The sequence below is a fragment of the Symphalangus syndactylus genome, chromosome 6, assembly GCF_028878055.3.
Source record: "Symphalangus syndactylus isolate Jambi chromosome 6, NHGRI_mSymSyn1-v2.1_pri, whole genome shotgun sequence".
NCBI classification, from domain to species: Eukaryota; Metazoa; Chordata; class Mammalia; order Primates; family Hylobatidae; genus Symphalangus; species Symphalangus syndactylus.
This window is the reverse complement of record NC_072428.2, coordinates 106,123,246-106,149,299: the sequence shown is the minus strand read 5'-3', so window position 1 is coordinate 106,149,299 and position 26,054 is coordinate 106,123,246. Positions and strand designations below refer to the sequence as shown.

The 26,054-nt window shown below is 33.4% G+C and overlaps 1 protein-coding gene across 8 annotated transcripts in view; it reads left to right on the top strand.

Annotated features, from left to right (window-relative positions):
- The window catches only part of TFEC (transcription factor EC), a 227,338-nt gene that overhangs the window by 178,212 nt on the left and 23,072 nt on the right, over positions 1 to 26,054 (top strand). For 5 of the 8 annotated variants that reach the window (XM_063642144.1, XM_055283752.2, XM_063642145.1 and 2 more), the window contains 2 exons: positions 2,298 to 2,549; positions 12,614 to 12,700. In XM_063642144.1, coding sequence (XP_063498214.1) covers positions 2,298 to 2,549; positions 12,614 to 12,700 — 339 coding nt within the window. Of the gene's footprint in view, positions 1 to 2,297; positions 2,550 to 12,613; positions 12,701 to 18,606; positions 18,732 to 26,054 lie in introns of those variants that run through there. The other 3 variants (XM_063642148.1, XM_063642149.1, XM_055283754.1) reach the window with 2 other exon arrangements.

The window sequence follows — 26,054 nt, the reverse complement described above, 5'->3', positions numbered from 1 at the left end:
TGCACCCATTAGCTCGTCATTTACATTAGGTATATCTCCTAATGCTATCCTTCCCCCTTCCCCCCACTCCACAACAGGCCCTGGTGTGTGATGTTCCCCTTCCTGTGTCCAAGTGTTCTCATTGTTCAGTTCCCACCTATGAGTGAGAACATGCAGTGTTTAGTTTTTTTGTCCTTGCGATAGTTTGCTGAGAATATTTGAGATTTTCTTTCCTTTGCCTGCTGTGTAGGACTATCTCTCATTCCAACAGCTGACTTAAAATCACTTTCTCTTTCAATATGTTTTTTTTAAAACCACTGCTTTTTAATTTCATTGCTTATGTTCTGGAGCTTTTGCTTTGCATTGTAAACATTTCAGTTATTTACTCAGGAACCGATATTGTAATGCTGAGGAAGACAGGCTCTGTATTCCACTTCTTTCTCTCACTAGCTGAATGGTAATAGGTATGCCATTTAAATTCTCTAAATTTTAGTGGCTTCATCTATATAGTGCAATGGGGATACTAACTAATGGTACCTATCTCCTAAGGTTATAACAAGAATGGAATAAAATAATATATGTAAATTGTTTAGCATAGTGCCTAGTATCTGTTGCTTAATATTATCATTGTTGTTGTTGCTATAATTGATATTAATACTGCCCAATAGATGGTAAACTCCTATAACCTTGGGATCACATCTATGACTTGTTTTGTATTCTTGATATAACACAAGAGTAAGTGCTTCAATGAGGCTTTTGGAATGAATGGATGAAAAGTAAAAAATGAATTAGTTAATGCATGTTGTAAATTCTGATTCAACATATAATTCTTAGAACAAAAGATATTTCCCAATTGTAGGTATACAATATTCTTTGGCATTCAGTTGCATAGTGTGAAATATCATTCAGATTTGTGAAACAAAGTGTTCTTCATAATGTATATTTCATAAATGTATACAGATTAAAAAGGATTAATTTAGAACAGTAGGATAATCTAAACAGCTACCCTAAAAAAATTACCACCAGCATTTTAATGAAATGTTATTTTACAACTTCAAAGCTCATAGCAATATAATTAGTAATATGTGTAATCTTTATTACCAATCTTAATCTTTTTTATATGACTGAAAAATTATTTTATGGTAGTACAATTAAAATAATGCTAAAAATGTCAGCATAACAGAATTAAACTTAAGTAACTACTACAATATTGTACCCCAAACCAGCTAATTTAAATGCAAAATACTTCGTAGAGGCTATTTATCTGGGCTAATGCATGTTAAGGGATTTAAGGAGTAGTTTGTGTAACTGAAATGAAAGGAAAAATAAGCACTGTACAGCAATCTTTACTATTGTTTAACATGAGGGAAATATTAAATCAGTTTATCTATAGGCCACTTGAGGAAAATGTATTAGAAGCCACAGAATAGCACAGTAAATATAAAGACTACTGCCAGGCAAAACTACGTTCATAGGCTTTTAAAGGGCAGATTTGAAATACTTAAAGTTGTCCTTACACAAATGGTAGTACAATATTAACTATGATAACTAGACTGAAGGTGTAAAATTTTGAAAGTATGTGGTATATTTTGAAAAGGGGATTTTGGCAGACTGGACGGTTGTTTAGTTGACACATGACAATTGTTAGATTTTTTTCTGAATGGTCCTGTCAATTCATAATAATGACTATACCACTTTCTCGTTATTATAAGGTGAAAATATGAGAGGGTTTAAAAATAAGATTAAAAAATAAAACTGGGCTCAGGATAGAAATAGGGAAGTACAGAAAAGTAGAAAAAAATCACCTAGATTTTCACTACCCATACAGTTTCACACTTAATATTTTGTATATATATTTCTAGTTCCTGCTGTCTTATAATTTTTAGTTTTCTTAAGAACAAAGTCTTGATCATATTCCATAGAATATTTATGTGTAATATAAAGGAATCCAAGTAATACATGTTATATACAAATTACTTATAATAGTGAATCATCTGTATTTTCCTTATTTTAGGCCCCCATTTTTTAGACCCTCGAAAAATATTGTGGTTTATATATTTATTCCTAATTTTTAGGGCTACTCATTTAAAAAAAACTGGTTAGCATTCAAAATATTTTATTAAAGTTTAAATTACTTCTTAATAGTCATAACCCATTAAAATTGTATGTAACTTATGACAGAAGTGTGGACGATAGATTTGAGAGAAACTAGGTGCTATAGTATAGTGTATTTATTATCCTAGTGCAATTGTGGAAAGGAGAACTCTAATTTCACAGCTGATGCTGCATATTGTATTTGCTTGATTTTGATCTTGTAGGTCCCAGCACACCTGGAATGTTCTGCAAGGCCTCAGCTACAGAAAGCCCAGAGACAGCAAGTAAACTCTTTCATGACTTTTGATCATCAGATCATCAATCCGACTCTTAAATGGTCACAACCTGCAGTGCCAAGTGGTGGGCCTCTTGTGCAGCATGCACACACAACTCTGGACAGTGATGCTGGCCTCACAGAAAACCCACTCACCAAGTTACTAACTATTGGGAAAGAAGATGACAATGCGCAATGGCATGTATGTCTAATGGCTGGTTATAAAAATATATCATCAGTTTTTGAAAGAAAACTCTATTAAAGTAATTGAAGTCAACATTTTTACAGTAAACATTCCAACTGCAAATGTAACAAAAGAAATGTGCTTTTAATTAATTAATTATTCTCTATTAACTATATGCATATAAATTCCTATGCATAATAAATTATAAAAATTCATTTTTAATATGCACTTCACTTATGTATTAATGTGAATTAAAATAGACACTAATAGTGTTATGTGTTTAGAAGATTTAGCTCTAATTGTAAATGTTTTCTGATAAATTCAGTTGAAATATTTATCAGTAGTTAAATTGTCTTAAATATCCATTAAAATAAAACAGGCAGAAATTACTTAAATAGCAGTAAATTTTTGCTGTAGAAATTGACTATTAGAATAAGATTAATAATTTTATTGCACTTATATGAAATTACATCTGGATCTTCTAACTTTTGCTTTTCTATACATTCAATTCTATTTTTAATAAATAATTGGCTACTATTTACTAAATAACTGAAATTTAGAGGTGCTGATCATACAAAATTAATGAGTATTTAGCTTCATGGAGTTTATATTTATTGTGACTTGCTTGTAATGAACCTTCAGAAAATATTGAAGTATGAATAGAACTGGGAAACACTGGTACTAGAAAAAAAGACTTCCTTTAATGTTTCAGTATAAAAAACTACATTAATAACTGAGCTTTCTTTTCTTTTTTCCATTAGATTTGTTAGATAAAGCTATGGTCCTATGATCTCCCAGGTTTAATCTCCCAATCTACATTCCTGGTGATTATTGCCGATTTCAGGTCAATGCTTACCATCTATTAAGCCTGTAGCCTCGAGGCACAAAAGGATAATGCTCAGAATCCCATTATTTAAATTCCAAATGATAGAGAATTTTTTTTTTTTAGCAAATTTCATGTTAACCTGGAAAAGAGAAAAAAATAAGGATCTGGTAGATTGTTAATAAAAAATAAAACAATAAAAAATGGGACTTTTTGAAATCTAAAACCGAATGTAAATACCTACGTGTATATTTACTCAAACTTTACAGCAGTGGATATATAAAAACTTTCCTAAAAAATGAATGTAGAACGGGGTTGTCTATTCAGTCTATGAAGACTGTGAAAATATATATCAGATGAAATAATCTGTTCAGTAAATGTTAGATCTACACACAGTACAATTTATCCTACAACTACTTCTCCCAAAGTTCATTTTCTTGTGTGAAAGATTGATTTCTAAAGAGAAAAACAAATCTTGAAGGATATGCATATGCCAGTTAATTCTAGGTAAAACCTAGAAATGATTTTATTATATATTTTATAAAATATGTACTCTAAAAAATGAGAATGGGTAAGCAACATAGATCAGCTTTCTGCCTTTTTTTTTTAATTCTTTAAGCACACATCTTACCTTTGCTTTTATCCTGAGTTTATATATATATAGAAAATTCACATGGTTTTAGTGGTCTTTCTGTGCTCTCAATCAAAGAATCTCATGGCTCGGAAGGGTTAAAAGTCCCAAGAATTACTCTGGCCTTGGGACAATGTGAACGAACAATGGCTATAGACAATTTTTGTTTCTATTTTTTTAAACCATCATATTTTAAATTATGTATACAAAAGTATCTCCCAACCATCATTAATGTCCATTTAATCACAGTTTTACTGAGTCTGTAATAGTTTTAATCAGTGTGTGGTCTCTTTGAATTTGGTATGTTTATACATTTTCACATACTGCCATCATTCACAGACTACTATCTTTGATAGCTAGGATATACCCCGTGCTGTTGCCATAGTCTAATACTTTTACTGGTGCTTGGAGTCTGTGACTCAAGGCAGAAAGTGTATAGTCTTTGGATATAGTCACTATAATATACCTGTGTGGTTTCAGTCCTTAATTTCTCTCACCCATATGTCTATATGTTGTAGAATTGTTTTGATACTTGAATTTTAAATTTTTAACACAAGGGCAGAGTGGGAGCTCAGGAGATGGGGTCTGTTGCCATCTTTTTTTTTTCTTTTTCTCCCAAGACTTTTCCACCTGTGACATCAGGGACCATTTTATCAATTCAAAGAAGACCCCAGAAATCATAGCTACCACAGGATAAGTCTGAGAACAGCTTTAGATTCAGGATTTGGTAACTGGAATTAGGAGTAACTTGAAGACTGAAACTCTTTAAGATGAAATATAAAATCAAAAGAAGCATTTTGTAACATGTGTCTTTCTAAGATACAATTCAAACTTCTGCCCATAGCACATGGACCCTTCTGCACTTAACCCTTCCACCTGGCTCAGACTTATCCTTTAGTATCCCCATAGAGCTTCATGTTTCAGCTTTATGGGTTCACCACTGGTTGTCATGGTGGCCGGGTTCTCCTTATCTTTTTCTTTACCTCCTGCTTATTTGATCACGACCATTTGTCTGGATAATTCTAGCTCGTCCTTCAAAATTCATTTCAGGTTTCTTGTCTAAGGTGCTTTCCCTGGTGATGCTCTGTCTGGGCTTAGCACCTGTTATCTGAGTTTTCATAGCAATGCTGATATCATAGGGATAACAATTGCACTTTTCACGGCATTCTCACAGCACATGCTACATTTTAATTATGCCTTTTTTGTTTTTCTTATCTTCTAGTCTGTTAATTCCTTGATGAAATACCATACCCTATTCACATTTTAATATCTAGCTCCTAAGACAAATTTCTGCCAATTAATAATCAGTGCATATTTTTGGCAAATGTATAAGTTAATGAATAATGAGTACCCTTATTTCAATAATATTTTTCTACTTGCTGTTATTGGTACAGTGATACTTTAAGTAATATGGTATAATTTGAGAAGAACCATTAGAAAAGTGAAATCAAAGTATTCTAGAAAATCAGAAGGAAGATAAACTTTTTCAGTGTGAGGTCTCAGGAAATTCTGGAAGTGGTAATACTGGAGTTGGGTGTTGAAAGACAGGTACATCAACAGCAAAGATGACAGAAGATAATTTTTTGAGTAGAGAATGCTGTAAGCTAAGGGCAGAGTAGACAAGCATAAGTGGGTTTCAGAGTGATACAATTCAGTACAAATAAGTGACTGAGGTTAGAAAGGAGGATTAGAGTGGGGCTACAGGACTTAAATGCAGATCTGGGAACTTAGACCATGATTCCAAGGTAGTGGGGGACTGTATCAATTAGATCTGCATTAGGAACATGCAAGAGAAAATCACTTCCCGTAATTTAACTAAATGAGAGTTACAAATTTTTCTCCCATAATAATCTTATATTATCTCATATAATCTTATACAGTTATATCTTATAATTATTAACAACATAGAATATTAACAGTGATATTAACAACAAAAATAAGAGAGTATTCATTTAGTCATTTAGTCTTTATTTTATGTCAGGTTGTAGTTTAAATTAATTTTTAAACACCACTATGGTTTACTATTATGTCCTTTTTTTTTTTTTTTTTTTTTTGAGACAAGTCTCCTTCTGTCGCCCAGGCTGGCCTGCAGTGGCACGATCTTGGCTCACTGTAACTTCCACCACCTGGGTTCAAGAGATTGTCGTGCCTCACCCTCCCAAGTAGCTGGGACTACAGGCACAAGCCACCACGCTCAGCTAATTTTTTGTGTGTTTTTTGTAGAGACGGAGTTTCACCATATTGGCCAGGGTGGTCTTGAACTCCTGACCTCAAGTGATTCACCTGCTTCGGCCTCCCAAAGTGCTGGGATTGCAGGCATGAGCCACCATGCCCAGCCCCTATTATCTCCATTTTTAAAACAGGGCAACTCTCATGAAAAGTAGGCCAGAAGTAAGTAGTCAGAGGCTGTTGTAGTTCTCTGTGATGTCAACATAGATCAGTTCTTCCTCTATCTTTCTTCTTTACTATGTGACTTTTATCTTAATGGGCCTCATGTGATCACAAGAAGGCTGCTTCACCTCTCAGGCCCTCAAACCAGATGAACGGTAGAGAGAGAAGCAAGGAGAATGCCTCCATGAGGAAAGGAAAAATTTTGCAGAAATTCACAAGGGACTTATGCTTATGACTTAGTCAAAACTGTGTCACATGGCCACATCTAGCTGATGTGAAGCTGAGAAAAATGCATTTTTCTTCTGAAAATTGTTAAAGTTTCATCAAAAACATTAGTAAGAAAGAAGAAGAAAATTGATATTTACTACACAACTCTCAATGGATCTGCTGTGAGAGCGTTTTTGAGTACAAAAGTATCATAATCAAAGCAATGCTTCAGAAACATTTAAATGTCAGTTGAGAGGGAAAGATTTGAGGTTAAGTTTCCTTGTACATGAACAGATGACAGAATATTACAGTGCAATTTAGTTATAGCCTGAATCAGGAAAATTGGTGGTAGAGAGAATAAAATAAATGAACTCGGGGGTAATGTTGATGCGTCTCAGTGTCATATTATATACAAAAGTGAAGGTGGAAGATGAGTTTGGTGCAATTTTGAGATTTTTGAGCCTTTACAGGATGAATAACATACATAGATGAAGGGACTGTTAAGAGAAGTATGGTAGTTAGAAGAAGTGTAGAGTTTGGCATGAAAGTGACAATGAGTTAACTTAGAAGACAACCAAGAGAAGAGGTTCAAAAGACAAATGAAAATAAAAAATCTATTTCTCAAAAAAGAACTTAGAACGGTCAATAAGATTTCATTTGTTTCTTCATTCAGACAGCTGTCATTGCCACATGCTCAGGGAACAAACTGCACATCCTATATAATTTATACCATATAGGAGCTTCAGGTTGAGGGCAAGAGAAAACGTTAACAAATAATTATAATATTATGTAAAAAGACTTAGAGGAAAATGACTAGTAGGGCATTTAGCCAGATGGGATACCATGAGTGCAGAATAGAGATGGGAAACAGTGTGAAATGAATAGAAAAGAAGGCAGATGGTGGTAAAGGATGACATCAAAGAAGTAAGTAATCAGCAAATTACAGAGAGGCTAGTACTCCATGTTAAACAGTATCAAGTCACTGTAGGGTTGAAACTTGGGAGCTAGGGTGACATAATCAGATTTGACTCTAGATCACTTTGTTAACTATATAGAGGGAGAAGTCTGGAGTCAGGGATAGGGAACAGCTGGGAGTCTATTTCTATTGTGCGGTGCGAGAAAGTGAGACTCTCCCTTAAAACATGTTGAACTGTGGTATCAGTGAGATCATCACGTGGAGATGTTGGTGACAGCTAGACATCCAAATTTGCTGGACTGGAGGAAGAGATTTGAGAGTTGTCAGAATACGGATGGTCTTTGAAAGCTTGAATGAGAAATAAATCCCTTTGAGAACCTGAATACAGTGAGGAGAGTGATAGCTAAAGATACTGTTTTGAAGATGACCAACATTTAAGGGATGGTCAGAAGAGAAGGCCCATAAAAGTAAAGTAAAAAGATAACTGGGAGAGTGCGATGTCATTGATGCCAAAGAAAGAATTAGTTTAAAGAAGGAGGGAGTGATTCACACACCCAAATATAGCAGATGAGTCTAGTAAAATAAGAACTGATCAATATCTGTTGAACTTGGCAAAGAATGAATAAAAATAACAACAAAAGGGATGTCAGTAGGATGGTGAGCAGAAGCCATTCTACTTTGAATTCAGAGTTAATAGAAGGTGGAGAGATTGACTACCTGGGATGTTTGGGATAGTTGGGCAGAAAGGTAACAGAGCAAAGGCATGAAGGGTCACAAAATAAAAATTGTTCAGGTGATCTGCCAGTGTTTAGACTGGATCTAAAACAAAGGCTGCATTTGATGAGTAAGATCATGGATTTTAAGATTTCAGAAATGAAGCATTTTAGATGATGACAAGACCCAAGGCATGGCTTTAAGTATATGTAAAGAGAAGTCTAAACTTAGGTTTATGTGCTGAACTATCAGATTTAGAGAGTGCTGAGTTAAAATATTCAACTACAAGTGTTGATTTACTTTTCCACAGAATTCTGACAGTTGTATGTATTTTTAGGTGCATACGTGTTCATGATCACTTGGTATTATTTTTCCTTCAGATTTTAACCTTAAATTTTATATTGCTTAATATGAATACCACTACTGTGGATTTCCTGTTGGTTATATTTATGATACCTTTTTTAACCTCCTTTCAGCTTTTTCTGTTGTTTGCTTTTAAGTGTGTCTCTTATAGACAAAATATTACAAAACCTTTTAAAAATCCAATTCAAGAGAGAGTTTCTCAATCAGTATGTTAACTCATTTACATTCTTGTACTTACTTTACTATTAGGAATTAACAGTTATAATTTCTTATGTTTTAAGTTACTATGCTTTCTGTTTCTTTGCCCTCTTTTTTCTGTCTTCCATTGGTCAGTTTTTATCTTCTTTTCTGTTTGTTACTCCTAATATTTTAAGAGTCGTCATTATGTTTTTTTCTACATCTATATCCTTGTTTAACATTATATATGTCATACTCTTAAGTAAAAATCTACCTTAGTATGGTCTCATCGCCTTGTTGCCACCTACCTTTCTGAATTGATATTTATAGAATTTATGTATGTATAGAATTCATGTATATATATGTACTTATCTATAGAAATACATATATAATTATTATGCATGTATGTCTCTCTATACATATATAGAGAGTTACTTAGATCACAAAAATTTTACTGTTCTTTACTCATTCTTTTTGTTGTATCAATTTCATGGTTTTATTTATCTTCTGACTGGAGTACTCCTTAAACTGTTTTTAAAAGGTATTTTCGCCTTAAAGTTTCTGAGTTTTTATATCCAAAAAGAATTTAATTTCATCCACATACTTAAAAGATACTTTGTTGGCTATAAATGTGTAGGTTCAAAGTTCTTTACCTTTAATATTTCTAGTATTATCCCATTTTCTTCTTGTACTCAGTGTTGTTAAAAAGTTTTATTCTTGTTCTTTTGTAAACCTTTATTTTCACATATCTGAAAACGCATAAATGTTTTCCTTTGTCCTTGTCCTTGAATGTAAAAAATCTCCATTTTTACTTTTGTCAAGCAATTTGCTCTTTCTTTGTATTCTTATGATCTTAATTTATTATTTTGAGGATACTTACTTGTGGGTTTGTAATTCTTATTTTGTCTGATCTATTATCTATTAATTCTGTTTCATCTGATACAAAATGGTGTGTTTGTTGTCTTTTTAAAATAACAAATGCATTCTTAGGTTTTTAATTATGGAGATACTTAGAAGTTGTGAAGGTTTTAGGCTGGATTTTAGATTTTAACATCCATTAAGATAACGGTAAAACTGAAATTAGGGAAAAAAGTAGTCATGTAGGTAGATGACAGAAATGAGGGATAGTAGTGTTAAAGGCAAAGGCACTGCCTCCAAAGGAGGATGTTTCACATGTAATAAAGAAAAGTTTCTTTCTAGAATAAGGGAAACCTAAGCGTGCTTTATAGTCAACATGAAAAATTAAACAGACCGCGTCATTTATGACATAAGCTTCCAAAGAGAAAATAGATGAATGACTTATGTGTAACTTTTACTGAATCCACTCCAAGTATCCAAATGAAAAGCACTCCCCATAAATCATGTTTAGCAATCTTCTTTCCTCAAGTCTTCTTCACATCTGTTCAGTACAAGGTTTTTGCCCATTTAGTGGTAGAATATGAGTAAAATATCACAAAATAAAAATTCAAGTTTAATAACAATCAAGAATTTACTTAAAGAATTTCAGAGACTGGACCAAACAAAAGAAACAAAATATGCACATATATTAACCTAGCTTCTTTAAAGATCTCTCTGTGCACAAGGATTTAACATCTCACCGTGGCTAGAGCTACACCCTCCACTGTAGTACTCATGAACCACATGTGGCTATTTGAATTGAAAGTTAGTCCAAATTCAGTAACTTATTTATTTTTATTTTTTGGAGATGGGGTCTCACTCTGTCACCCAGGCTGGAGTGCAGTGGTGCAATCTCTGCTCACTATAGACTCTGCCTCCCGGGTTCAAGTGATTCTCCCACCTCAGCCTCCCAAGTAGCTGGGACTACAGGCACACACCACTACGCCCAGCTAATTTTTGTATTTTTCAGTAGAGACAGGATTTCATCATGTTGGCCAGGCTGGTCTAGAACTCCTGACCTCAAGTGATCTGCATGCCTCAGCATCCCAAAGTGCTGGGATTGCAGGTGTGAGCCACTGCACCCGGCCAAATTCAGTAACATTTAAAAAAATTAAATGAAATTAAAGTTTCAGTTTCTCAGTTACACTAACCACATTTCATGTGTTTAGTAGTCATATGTGGGTATGTGGTTAGTTATTACTATTAATACATTGGTCATTTCAGATATAGGACATTCCCATCATTGCAGAAGTTTCTATTGGATACCACTGGCCCTGAGGATTCTGTGATGTCAGTTTCTTGCGTACTTTTCCACTTCATCTCTAACCACTCTTGCCTTTGCGCACTCTGCTCTATTCCCATTAGTGCTCATTCTTTCTCAAACATGTTGAACTTGTTCCTACTTTAGGTGTTTCTTATTCCTTTTCCAAGGATCACCTTTTCCCATGTTAATCTTATCTCTGTTCAAATGTCAGTAAATCTTCTCTGATGCACTTTATAAAATAACAACCATTTTCATCAAGCTGTATCCTCTACCTGCTTTCATTTCCTCCGCCCACTATTTGTTATTAAGCTGTTTATGGGTCTGTTTCCTTAAGACTTTGAGCTGCATAAGAGTAAGAATTTCCTGCTGTTGGCTATGGTAGCTCCAGTTCTAACCACAAGATCTCACAGTAAACATTGCTTAATTAATATTTGTTAAGATATGAATACTGTTCTGTATTTTTTGGAGTATCTTAGTAGAATTCTCCGAACACTTAATTCTCTTAAGTTCCTAGATATCTTGCTTTGAAGATAACATCAATAGAATTATAAGATATTTTTCCATATCTATTAGAGTGTACTCCTGACTGTATCTGCATATATCATGGGAAATTCACAGTACTATAGTTATATAAATAAAACATTCACAATATCTTTGAGTTTGTATCACATTTAAAAATTTAACTAAATGGAATATGATGGAAGCAAAGAGAGCTAGAGCTAGAGCAGAGAGAGAGAAAGAGAGAGAGAAACAACCATTTTTTTAAACATATAAACTTTTAAAATCTCCCCCAGCTAAAGTACAGAAGGGAAGGAAAGTTTCTATTTTAGAAAAGAACTGAGAAAGGAAATAGAAAGCCAATGAGATTTGGACTATAGAGCCAGATTTCTAGGATATCAGTCCATCCTCCACCACTCACTCACTATATAATCTGGGACAAATTATTGAATTTTTTTCTCTCAGTTTCCTTTTCTATATAGCAAAGTACTCATTTCATAGGGTTATTATAAGTATTAAATGAATGATGTGTGTAAAGCACTTAGAAGCATGCCTGGTACATCTCATGCACTATAAAAATGATTTTTATTGTTACTATTTAAAATGTTCATTATTATTATTTTTTATTGCTATTGCTATTACCTATTATTATTGGTCTTTAGAGAAGGTAGGATGAAATGTTTCTATCTATTCTATATCTACAGGAATGTACTGGGTAATATTTAACCATGAATATTTAGATATCCACATGTAAGATGCAATCAGAACATTTTAAAAGAAAAATAAAGTTTGTAGAAAGTAATCTCTGTACATATTAACTGTAGGGACCCTATCTGCCTTGAGATATTTCATGATAACCACTCTATTTATGTAGATACTGATTTTCAAGAGACTAGCCAAGGGTGATTTGCCAAGTTGTCACCTGTCAGCCTTTGGACACAAATGCAAGAAAAAGCAACAGACTAAAGATTGTCAGGATACCTGCATTTTCAATGCTAAAGATATCTGTGTTTATATATATATATATATATATATATATATATATATGTTATATTGAGGTTTTATATATATGTATATATAACCTCAATTTAAATTGTCTAAAAAACTTATAAAGATTGCTAGAATTTTTCTCTCTGATTTCAGACTGAAGCACAACTTTTATCATTATGTACAATATTCTAAATGTATTATATTTTGCTAGATGGAGGACGTTATTGAGGATATAATCGGTATGGAATCAAGTTTTAAAGAGGAAGGAGCAGACTCTCCTCTGCTAATGCAAAGAACAGTAAGTGCTTTCAGACCCAAGAAGGACATTGAAACGGAAATGAATACACTCTGATAATAAAAAAATTTGATTAGCAACTGATGCTTTTTTCTGCACTTTTAAACAGACAAGATAAAAGATGAATACTAGAAAATATTTATTGGTGCAGAGAAAAAGGTTATCTAATGGTTGAAGAAGAATATAGTGCTTGTACTAATCTCTCTCTCTGTCTCTGTGTCTATCTAATCCTATATACATGCATCTAACTATATATCTAATTTGCTAGCATTTTCTGTAAGGAATTTAATCTTTAGATTTTCTATTTTAAGCACAGCAAGTAATCAAACACTCTTATAAGGTCATGACTAAATTTTAACTATTTTACCATGACTAATACAGCTTTCAGATTTAGAGGCTCTATACCTTCGTAGAAGAAAGAAAACATTACAACAATGAAAAATATAAATTTACTTCTAAGCCAATAGCCAGAGGCTAAAGTCAAATTGAAAAAGATAGAACAGGCCTCACCCTCCTTTAAAGTATGTAGGAAGACTTCTACTTTGAAATCAGTACAAATTCCTGCAATATGAAGGGATAGTGTCTTATCTCCTATTTGCTTGCTATGCGCCTTCTGATTGTTCATTTATGAATCATAAAAATGTTATCTGTAAAGGGTGTATAAGTTCTTTCAACATATTTTGAAGGATTATTGTTCGTTTGTTTACAGTTTACAATCTTTTAGAGAACAAGAGAAAAAAGAATCTCAAAGATCGCAATTGAATTGTTACTTTAAATTTTTAATTTAAAAAAAGTGAATTCTGACTATATTGAGTTGTGGACTATTCATCAATAAGTCAATAAGCTAGACTACATTATGATGAATGTTTTCAATTTAGGGCCTACAAAAAAATGTTGGTGGAAGCATCCCTTTTTTCTGTATCAATTCTTAAGTAGACTATCTAATGAGAGAAGTGTCTCTTTCTCCTTTTCTCTAGTATGCAGGACCTCCGCATAGTGCTAGTCAAGTCACCAGTACTAACTCTACCTGCTAAATATCAGATGAGGTTTCAAATCTGTTTTCTGTTGTAGGATTTTTTTTCAGTTTTCATTTTTTTAAATATAGAATGATGACTCTACCTTTTTTCTCTTCAGATTTCAAGTAGCATAGTGACATGAAAACTAATTCTCTAGATACATTTGATATTAACGCTAATATCTCCCTTTCTAATTTCACAGCATGAGGATCCTATTTTCTTAACCAATATTCAACTTCTGAGTTTGAGGAAATGATATTAATTTCCTGCAGTCTTCTCTTCTTTGTACGTGGTACTTACTTCATTGAAATTGTATACTGAAACATTCTCTGTCAAATTATCTACTTGTTTTGTAGAGTCTTTGTAGAATGGCTTACTCAGTAAAAAATTGGTGATGAATTTCGTTGGGAATATGCTTTTGATATACAGAATGTACTTTTAAATAGATGGATACTACTGGCCTAAGTGTATTTGCATAAAGAAATATCTGCTGTTAACTAACCAAAGATTATTGATAATTTAGATCCACATATAAAACAAAGCAGTTCAATTAACCAAATATTTACTGAATACTTATTATATGTAAAACATAATATTCACACAATATGAGACTGCAAGTCGAGTAAGGCACAATTCACATGTCAAGAGATGACAATATAATGGGGTAGCACAATGAGTTGTGCCTGAGAGTCAAGGCGGGAAGGAATGCAGAACTTGGGTCAAACCCCTTTCTAGTCCAGACATTGTGCAAATCACGTAACCTGCCTTTGCTTTGGTATCTATTTCTGTACTATGGGAATAATTAAAAATATTGGTCTCCGAAGGCTGTTTTAATTGATATAGACTACATGTGTTCATTTTGAATGCTAGTTAGAGATTTGCTTTGCAGCTCAAATGAAGGAGAAACCATGCGAAAGTGAGAATTTTTGGAAGTCCTTTAGAAAGAGGTGATGTTTGAAATATAGTTATGAAGTACTGTATAGTTAAGATTTTAAGAGATAGACATGAAGGCAGAAAAGTAGCAAGTTAAGAGAACAACATAAGGCAAGAAGTGAGAAAAAAGAGAATGTACAAGAATAGCTGGTAGAATAGGGGTAGGAAACTCTGAAGGATTTTTATAGTTTATGTAGATAAAAGCAAAGACTTGTTAGATTCAGAAAAAAGCTTTGAGTAAGTATATTAGCCAGTGAACTTTTGGTTGCAGGTGGTTAACCTGACTCATAAGGGGCTTAAGCATGAAAGGAATTTATTGGTTCATGCCATCTAAAAATCCCTAAGTAATATTGTATGTGGGCATCCCTTTGTAAATTTGTCTCTGTTTTCTTCTGTGCTGGCTTTATTCTCAGCCATTGAACAGACACTGTCATAGCCTATTCCCAGCCATGCATACACTTTTTTCTTGCTAACCTAGTTTTTTTTCAGACATCCATTCCTTCACAAGAAAGAGGAAGTTTCTGATTAATTTAAACCAATTCTGGTGGCCCCATTTCCCTTGCCAGAGATTGTTTTAAGAATGGGCTTGTGCTGCAATTCTGGCAAGTTGAGCAGGATACTGAGACCTGCTTGGAAGTTTTCTTCAGTCTATAATTTCAAGAAAGAGAAGGCTTTTTGCTTCTCCATGATTTATGGGGCTTCTGTAGCCTTCCCCCCGCCCCAAAAGGTAGATAAAGTGAGGAAAAACAAAAGAAACAAAGGGAAAGAGAAAATCAACAGATATGGAAAGAAATGCTGCTTATATGCCCCTGGAGAATTATTTTGCCTATGGATATGTAAGGTTTTTTTTTCTTCATTTTATAAGCCAAATATATCAGGATTTTCTGATTCTCAAAAACAAATGCATCCTAATGGAAACATTCAGTTAGTATGGGATACCTAAGAAGTGTTTTTCTTCTTAGTTCCAGTTAAAGCTCTGGGATAATAGAGCAGCTTCTGTCACATATCTATTTCTAAGCCAATGTTTCTGGGTCTTGGGCCTACCCTAGAGCTGTGGCTTGAACAGCCCTCCACAACAAATTGCCCAGACTAAGAATGAGAACCAAGAAAGCAGTAGTTGTTACCCAAGCAAATGTGAATGAATTCTAGTCAGGCTAAATTAACAGATGTTTATTAAAATAAGCTTCAAAAATGAGAATATTTACCAATAATTATTATTATGTTTACCTACTATATGACATGGGTTGTCTGCGTTAGTCCATTTTACATTTCTATAAAGGAATACCTGAGGCTGGGTACTTTTTAAAGAAAAGGGGATTATTTGGCTCATGGCTCTGCGGGCTGTATACGTGAAGCATTACCCTGGTCTCTGCTTCTGGTGAGGGCCTCAGGAAGCTTTTAGTCATGGCAGAAAGGAAGGGGAGCCAGAGTGTCACATGGTGAGAAAGGGAGCAAGAGAGAGGGGAGAAGTTGCCACGCTCTTTTAAATAACTAGCTCCCATGTGAATAATTGTCCTAGTTCATTATCTAAAGCTAGCCCTACCATTCGTGTCTGGGATCCCTTCCAAAGGACTTTTCTTCTCTAGCTCCTCCTTCTAGATCTTCAGCTGATCTACTGGATTATAAATATCAGCATTTATCAGTCTTTAATAACACTCACTAAAAGCAAACCAAACCAAACAGCACCCTTTAAACACATTTCCTCTCTGGCTACCAGGCTATTTCATGACTCCTTTACATACACACACAAAAATACTCACTGCCCCCATTTTCTCCCTGCCTCGACTTCCTTCCCTCTCATTCTCTCCTCTCCAATAGGGCTTTTGTCCTCACAATTCTAAAAGGGCTCTGAAAACCAATCAATAGCAAACCAATAGCAAGCCAATCAATAGCAATCAATAGCAAACTAATCCAGTAGCAAATTCTCCATTGTCACTTGACTTGGCTTCTCAGTGGCATTTGACATGGTTGACCACTTCCTTCTTCTTGAAGAGCTATCTGGGATTCCGTGGATTCTCTGATTTTTCACTCATTTTACTGGTTCTTTTTCCTGTCACAGATGTCTAAATTCTGGAGTGTCCTAAGGCTCAGTCTTTGGTCCTCTTTTCTCATATATCAGTACATGTCCTATAGGTAACATCAACACATCTCTAGCCTAGATCAATCCCCTATATGCCAGACTTATATATTCTACTGCTTACTTGATATCTTTTGTGGTTCTAACAGATATCTTAAGCATAACATGACTGAAAAGAAGTCCTCCCTCCAAAATGTGCTTTTAGTTCATGTGAAAGAAACAAAAATGGTCATTCTTTGCTTTTCTCTCTCTTACTCCCATACCCACATCTATCAATATGTTTTTGTAATCCACATCCAAGATTTCCAGAATCTCACGGCTTCCTATCATGTCCTCTTGTAAAACACGTTCCATCATCTCTCACTACAGCCACAGGCTCTGACCCAGCTTTCTTGCCACATTTTGTTCCCTTACAGCTGTTCTTCACAGAGCAGCCAGAATAATCTTCCTAAAGAAATAATCACATCCTATTTATCCTTGCTTACCATTTTATTAACATTACCATTAATCACATCCTGTTTCTCCTAACTTACCATTTTATTAACTTTCTGAAATACTGAGAACATAATCCAGCATATAGTCAGCACTTCCCTTTGACTTCAGGGTCTGGATTCATTGGCATCCTTTCTCCTCCTTAAACATGACAGGAATATTATCATCTTACAACCATTGCACTGCCTTTTCTTAGTTTGGAATGCTTTTGTCTCAAATCTTTACATGGTTACCTCTTTATGATTCAGATCTTTAGTCAATGTCAGCTTGTCAAAGGAGCCTTTCACAATTACCCTAACTATAAGACCCTACTCCATGACTCCTCAAATCAATGTCTTATTTTATTTACCCTCTGACTTATGAGTAGTGTAACACAAATGATCTTATTTATTACTGCATTTACCTGTTTATTCTGTGCTTCCCCCTGTAGAATGCAAACCCCTTGAAGACAGGGATTTTGTCTGTCTCATTTACTGCTGTGTCTCTGGAGCCTAAAACAGTAGCCTGTTTTTTTGTTGTTAGTACCTGGCATAGTGACTAACACATCACAGGTGCTCAACAAATGCATGTTAAATAAATGACTAAAATTCACACATAGTATTGAAATAATTGTTTTCATTATAATTCCTATTCAGGAATACTTTATTCTTGTTGCAGTAGCATGGTACTACTGCAACAAGAATAAAGACAACAATAATAATAGCTACCATGCGTTGGTTACTTACTAGGTGACAAGAATTATGCAAAGTACCTTTAGTGAAAAACTACATTTAATTTCACAACAAACCTATGAGATTGTTACTGCCTATTAAAATTTTACAAATGAGGAAAGAAGCTTAGAGAAGTTCAGTAACTTGCCCAAGTTCATATAGTTAATGAATGGCAAAGTAAGGCCTTGAATCCAGCCCTGGATGAAACCAGTGCAACTATCCTACCCATTCTGCTGTGCCAGCGGTCTCAGGGAAGTAGCCATTTCATGGAACTATAGAATCCTATGATTTGAAGGGGTCTGAGACAGATCTTATCATCTGGCACACTCCAGCTGAATGATTGCTTAGCCTCTGAGTTTAGATGTGTGTATTATTTACACCCATTGGTCTTAGTTTCTCCCCTTTCTTTCATATACGTGGTTGTACATAGTAACTCATTTCTTTTAACATACATAGGTATTTTTTCAATCGAGTGTCTGTAAATGCTGATGGCATTTGGTAATCTAAGTCAACTGTTATAGTTCAAGATCATCCCACAGACGAGGAATGAGTAAATATTAACAACCCCCTGTGCTTGGTTGGAACTTGAAGGGACTGCATAACATCAGTGAGCAAGCTTTTGTCAATCACAATCTAGACAAGATTAGTCTCAAAGTCCAAAGAAGAACCGAAGTTCACTTTAGTGTAGAGGTTTCTGCACAGTTCTCTTGGTTATTGTTTGCAAGTTTAAGGAAAAGAAAATGATGAAGGAGAAAGAGAAAACCATTGCTATTGTGAAGGTTATAGACACTTCAAAGTTAAAACTGGTGAGCAAGTATATTTTGGAATTCTTTCAGTGTTTGGAGATGAAACCACCTGAAATACTGAATTTAAACTTTATAAACTTATAGTCAATAAAATAAGGTATGTAAACGTTAAGCTTTGAAACGCATAAAATATATTCTGCTGTATTGACAAGCGTGTTTACTTTCAAGATAATTTTTAGTGCTCTGGACTATAGTAAAAAATTATAACAGTATATTTAGTAAAAAATATTAAAACTCTGGTTTATTATTACTTTTTAATCAAAAGATGAGGGTTTCAAACTAATTGTTGCAGTGTTTATATTAAATGAATTGTTTTTATTTATTACTAAAGAGATCATATGTATATAATAGGCATGATGCAAAAGTATTTATAAATTATCATTCTTTGTTTTGTACTTTATCTTTTCTATTATTGCATATAGTCACATATTGTATTTCTAGATAATCTGCCACTATATGTATAAACCAGCTCACCAAGGACAAGGGATCTCCTACTCCAGCTCAACACATTATATTTACATATGTCATAATAGGACAAAAATAATAACAGCAATAACACAGTGGGATTTCTCTATTCAGTGCATGTCATTTAAACTGTATACCTCTGCTTTAGTAGCAAAGAAAACAAATTTAGAGGAATATTAATGGTGTGTGTCCTGAAACTATAAAGACCTTGTTTATTGCATCTACGTTAATAAACACCCAAAAGGAAAGACAATAATCTGTCAAACGCCAATTTTTTGCATGCATTGTGCACTCTAGGCTCTCCTACAGTGATCCTCTTTATACGTGAAGTTTGTTTTCCTTTTTTGTCTACAGTTATTCTATCTAATCTTTTACCATGTTAGGGTCACAATGAATTTTTTCACAAAAAACACAATATAGGATCTAAACAACTCAAAATACTCCCTCAGTTTCCCTTGACACTCATATTAAATATGTGATAGTGCACAGACACATATATGTAAGGTATTTTTTTCTTTTTGTTATCTCTACTAATAAATTATCTGGAAATATAATATGTGACTATATATGAGACTTTTTTACATTTTTGTATTTATAATGAAATTATCTAGGACATTATGTATATGTATATGTATATGTATATGTATATACGCATATATATATGCCAAAGATTCTTAGCTTTACATATATAATCCATTTTCAGGAACATGGTAAATGTATACTATAATGCCTTTTCTCTTGCTGAGTGAATAAAAATGGAGAAAGATAAAACAATTAATTTAAATTCAATTAGAAAATGTATTGCAAGTTTGTTAGCCCCATATTATTAGGGTGAAAGGAAAAATAAACCAGGTTGGCCTGAGGAGGAGTGCTGAAGAGGGCTTACCCAAAGTTGAGCCTTAGATTTGGATGCTTATTGAAGGATTGGGGACATTGGTAGTGCAGAAAACAGCAGTGGGAAAAACTGAGAAAAATTAAATCCAATGCCTTGTAACTTTTTTTAGTACTCAAAACACTTTAGAGTAAAAGTTTTAAAGGCAAGGCCCTTCTACCTATAGGGTAGATAATAAAGAATCCGGACATTGTGTTAGACATTCCTTGGTTTGAATCCAAGCTCTCTACTTCTTTATAAAGCTATATGATCATGAAATGATGATTTCATTTCTTAGAGCTTTAATTATTTTATGTTTAAAATGACAATTGTAATACTAGAGTTGTTTTAAAGATTACTTGAGATATAGTTATTTAAATTATTATTATGAAACATGCTTGGTTTAATACCTGGCATGTAATAAATACTCAGCTGTCTATGACATAGCACATATGTTAGGATCATGCTTGTATTTTATTATCTTCTTAAAAAAATTCCCAATATATAAATTCACAGATTCCTTGCAGTAACATTCTTCCCCCTCACACCCTCCCTCCCGCTAGGGTTTGAAGTCTATTGTTGAGAGCCATGGGCACAGTATGTTTACAAGTGGTGGTAAGAAATCTTTCATCTTGAGAGTAGTGGGAAGTAATGTCGAATAGAGGAAGTGGGGCCATGCAGCGAGATTTTGAAAACTAAACGCAAGAATTTGGGCTTAATACATGAGTTAAGGCAGAAAGATTTTAGATTTCAGATTTTTTGACTGGGAGAAAGCAGAAGGAAGTTGTACTTTTAAACTATGAGTTAGTTTGGGAGGGGTAGTGGTAGTTAATTGAGAGAGATGAAGAAATACTAGTGGCGGGGAACATAAGTTAGGCTTAGGGCCTTGAGGATCTTGAAATATGAGAATAGCGAAGAATTTTCAAACTGAGAAATAACTTTAAAAAAGTCATATCTGAGTGATAGATCAGATATAAAATATGAAGAGGGAAGGGGCCAAAACAGTAGAAAAAGCATATGTGGAATTCAGGTCAGATTATTTATGTTGTCCTGTATTTGTCCTGATAAGAATAGATGGACATATAAACATTTTCAGAGGTTAATTTTACTTAGATGTTTCTACGATAATTTTGGACCCAGATTTTATTTTCTTATAGGGCAGCACTGATTTTAAACAAAGACAAAGCTATATTTTTCTAGGGTTATGAAAACATGTATTGTCTCAAAAACATATTGCCAATGCACTAAATTTGAATAAAAGTTTCACTGTCTTTTCTTCCAGACTTAAAATTGCAATTTGGAGACATTCGTAACTTCAACTAAAAGAAAAAAAAAAAAGGTGCCATTTTGATAAAATGTGAGACAAATGCACACAATTCCTTATCCTAACAGTAAGCAAATGTGTAATGGAAACTTTGATCCTTAAGCATTCCATTTAGAGGATAAGGATATATGGTAAACAGTGTTTCACAATTTTGTATAGAATCATTCTACATGTAATTAAATCAGCATCTTTACACAGTAGTAGAGTAGGAGACTAAGAGTAACAAATTTGATGAATAGAATCAGAATATCTAAGCCTGAAGAGGTAGGAAAAATTCCCTTTAAGAAGCTATTACTGTGGTAGAATTTTTGTAGATAAGAAATATTATGTCAAACTATTTACTGGTCTTATCCAAAAAAATTTGTGAAACATATACCTTATGTGTAGAATTACTTTCATATCAACATCAGTTAAAACTTAATTAATTTAAAACTATACAGAAAACTCCAGTTAGGCATTTAAAAAGAAAATCTGGCAGCATTGTGAAATTGTTACTGTCATTTCTACAGTTGTTATCACACTTGACAGCATTACCGTTGTCTGTTCTTTCTCCTTTGCTAGTCTACCATGCATTGGGCTAAGAAAACGTGATCAACTTATTTTTATCTTAGTTGCTTTTAACTTTGTATATATAAAGGATATCAGGCTGTGTGTGACATTTTGTAACTTAAATGTTTTCTCTTAATACTATATTCTGTATGAAGAGATAGACTGATACTGTAAACATATCACTTTTCTTCTCTTACCTTATTACCTTGGCTAGAATTTCAAATACAAAGTTGAACGTCAAAAGGAATGATTTTGAGGGGAATAATTAATTAGGATGTTTGCCTTAAAGTTTCAGACATATTATTTATCAAATTACCAAAATTCTATTCCTAATAAACTGAGTCTTATAATAAATGGGATTAACTTTTATCAAATGCTTTTTCCGAATTTGTTGAGATGATCATAGATTCTTTTTCTCTTTTAAATTACAAAATACACTTATGGGAAACCAAACTTGATGGTGGCAAATTATCTTATTTATAGCTTATGAATTCAAAGTGTTAATAATATTTTGCTAAATATTTATAATAATGAGTGAAATGGGCCTATAATTTTTCCTCCTCTAATGTCTTTGTATGATTTTGGTGTCTATCAATTGGGATATATTCCCACTTGCCTTTAAAGTTGTTTGGAAGCATTTTTACAAAATGGTATGATATATTTCTTGAAAATATGATACTTTTCCCCATAAAACTATCTAGTTCAGATATTTTCCTTGTGAAGTATGTTTAAAGTTTGTTTTGATTCTTCAGTAATCATAATACGATTACCACTATTAATTACTTCTTCAGTCAGTAATTACATTTACTAAGTAATATTTTTCTAGAAAATTTTGCATTTTGTCTAAGCATTTACAATCAATGGCAAATTTTGTCAGCTGTGTACATAGATCTTTCACTTATTTATTTCCAATGTGGGTAGCTTTTGTTACTTTTTTTTGCCTAATTATTCTGGCTAAAACTTACAATACTATGTTGAATAGAAGTAGTGAAAATAGGCATCCTTATCTTGCTCCTGTTGGTGGTACGTCCCATTATGATTTTATATTGGGGTAAAATATATGCAACATAAAATTTACCATTCTAAACATTTTTAAGTGTACAATTCAAAGGCATTAAGTACATTCGTAATGTGCAACCATCACCACTATTTCCTAAACTTTATCATTATCCCAAACAAAAACTCTGTACTCATTAAGCAATGGCTCCCCTTATCTCCGCATCTCCAGATCCTGATAACCTTTGGTCCACTTTCTGTCTCTATGAATTTCACTATTCTAGGTACCTCATATAAGTAAAATAATACAATATATATACTACTGTGTTTGGCTTATTTCTCTTAGCGTAATTTTTTCAAGTTTCACCCATGTTGTAGCATTCATCAGAATTTCGTTCCTCTTTAAGCCTATTCCATTATGTGTATACACCACATTTTATTTATCTATTCATCTGTTGATGGACATTTGACTATTGTAAATAATGCTGATATGAACACTGGTGTACAATTATCTGTTTAAGCCCCTGCTTTCAATTCTTTTGGATACATACTTAGAAGTGAAATTACTGGATCATATGTTAATTTTATACTTAACGTTTGAGGAACTTCCATACTTCTTTCCACAGTGGCTGCACCATTTCACATTCTCACCAGCACTCCTCAATTTTCTTTTGATATTAGGCATCCTAATGAGACTGAAGTATTACACAGTAGCTTTGATTTGCATTTTCCTAATGACTAGTGATGTTGGGCATCTTTTCATGTGCTTATTGGCCATTTGTATATATCTTTATTGGAGAAATGTCTATTCGAGTCTTTTGCCCATTTTGAAAATTGGGTTGTCATCATTCTGAGCAAACCAAACACCGCATGTTCTCACTCAGAAGTGGGAGTTGAACCATGAGGTCACATGGACACAGGGTGGGGAGTATCACACACCAGGGCTGGTCGGGGGGAGGGGGACTGGGGGAGGGATAGCATTAGGAGAAATACCTAATGTAAATGATGAGTTTATGAGTGCAGCAAACCAACATGGCACATGTATACCTATGTAACAACCTGCACGTTGTGCATATGTACCCTAGAACTTAAAGTATAATAAAATAAATAAATGAAATTGGGTTGTTAGTTTTTGTTGTTGAGTTTAAGATTTATTTTTATGTATATCTTCTGGATCTTAATCTCTTAAGAAATACATGATCTGCTAGTAGCTTCTCCCGTTGTGAGGGTTGTTTTATAGATTTTTTTCTTATGTTTATGTATTTGATCCATGTTGAGTTAATTTTTGTATATGGTGTTAGGTAAACATCTAACTTGGTTCTTTTGCATGATGATAGCCAGTTTTTCCAACATCATTTGTTGAAAAGAATTCCTTTCCCCACTGAGTGGTCTTGGCACCTTTGTCAAAAATCATTTGACCATAAAATAGAGAGTTTATTTCTGGACTTGCTATTATACTCCCTAGGTCTATATATCTTATTGTCAGACTCACATTAGCATAGATTTAGATTACTGCAGCTTTGTAATAAGTTTTGAAATCTGGAAGTGTGAGTGCTCCAACTTTGTTCTTTCACAAGAGATTTCGTGTGAATTTAAAATGCATTTTTCTATTTCTTTAAAAAATGCAGTTGGAATTTGATAAAAAATTGTATTGAGTTTTAGACTGCTTTAGATAGTATTGCATTGTTACAATATTATTTCTTTCCATCCATGAGCGCAAAATGCCTTTCCACGTATTTATGATTTCTTTCATTTCATTCAGCAGTATTTTTTAGTTTTCAGTGTATAAGCCTTTTGCTTCTTGTGTTAAGTTTATTCCTAAGTATTTCATTCCTTTTGATGCTATTTAAATGGAATAGTTTTCTTAATTTCTTTTTCAGTTTGTTCATGGTTCATGTGTAGAAATGCAACTGATTTTTGAGCTAATAAATGCATTCAGCTAAGCTGCAGTACATAAAATCAGCACACAGTTTAATGGTGTATGTGCATGTGTGCATGTGTGTGTGTAAGTGTAGAATATGAGATCGTGTCAACAGTTAGCAGAGATCATTTCATTTATTCTTTTCCAATATGGATAGCTTTTGTTACTTTTTCTTGCCTAGTTATTCTCACCTAAACTTACAACACTGTGTTGAATAGAAGTAGTGAAAATAGGCATCCTTATCTTGCTCCTAATCTTAGTGGAGAAACTTATTACCTTTTAAATCTAACGTACTGTTGTTACTTTCTCCTTTCATTTGAAATGTTATTCATTTAATCAGTTTTGCCAGAAGCATGTCAATCTTGTTAATTTTTTTCAAACAAAAACAATCTTTGGTTTATGAATCTATCATTGTATTGTTTTGTTCTTCACTGATTTATGGCCTTATTATATTATCTATTCTAGTTTCTTTGGATTTATTTGGTTATTTTCCCCTATTTTTTAAAGAATGATGGTTAATTTATATAATTCAAAAATGAATCTATTTTTATCATTTATTATTTAAGGCTATGAATTGTCTTTAAAGCATTGTTTTGCCATATTCCAGACATTTTTCACATGTGTTTTATCTTTGTTGTATTTTAAAATTCCAGTATGATTTCATCTTAAACTTTGAGGTTTTTAACAATTTTCTAAAATTTCAAAACATTTTGGCAATCAGATACTCTGTGAAATGTGTTGAGGTTTTCTTTTGACTGAGCACCTAGTCAGTTTTTGTATGGGTTCCATATGTACTTGAGAAAACTGTATTCACTATTTCTTCATGTAAAACTATATACAAGTCTATTGGGCTGAGATTTAACATTTATTGTTCAAATCTTCTATAGCATTACTGATTATTTTTGTCTGCTTGACTTTTCAAAAATGAGGAGATGTGTGTTAAAGTCTTCCACTATTTTGGAGTATTTATTCATTTCCCCTTGTAGTTCTAAACATTTTGTTTCACATAGTTGGAGGTTACTTTATTAGGAGCACACATGCTTGTAATTGTTATACCTTTTAGGAATAGTGACTCATTATCCCTAATAATTTTTTAAGCGTGAAAGCCCTTTTTTCTGATATTAATATAGCTACATCAGTTTCCCCATGGATATCATTTGCTGGATATGTCTTTTTCCATTCTTTAAGTTTTAATCT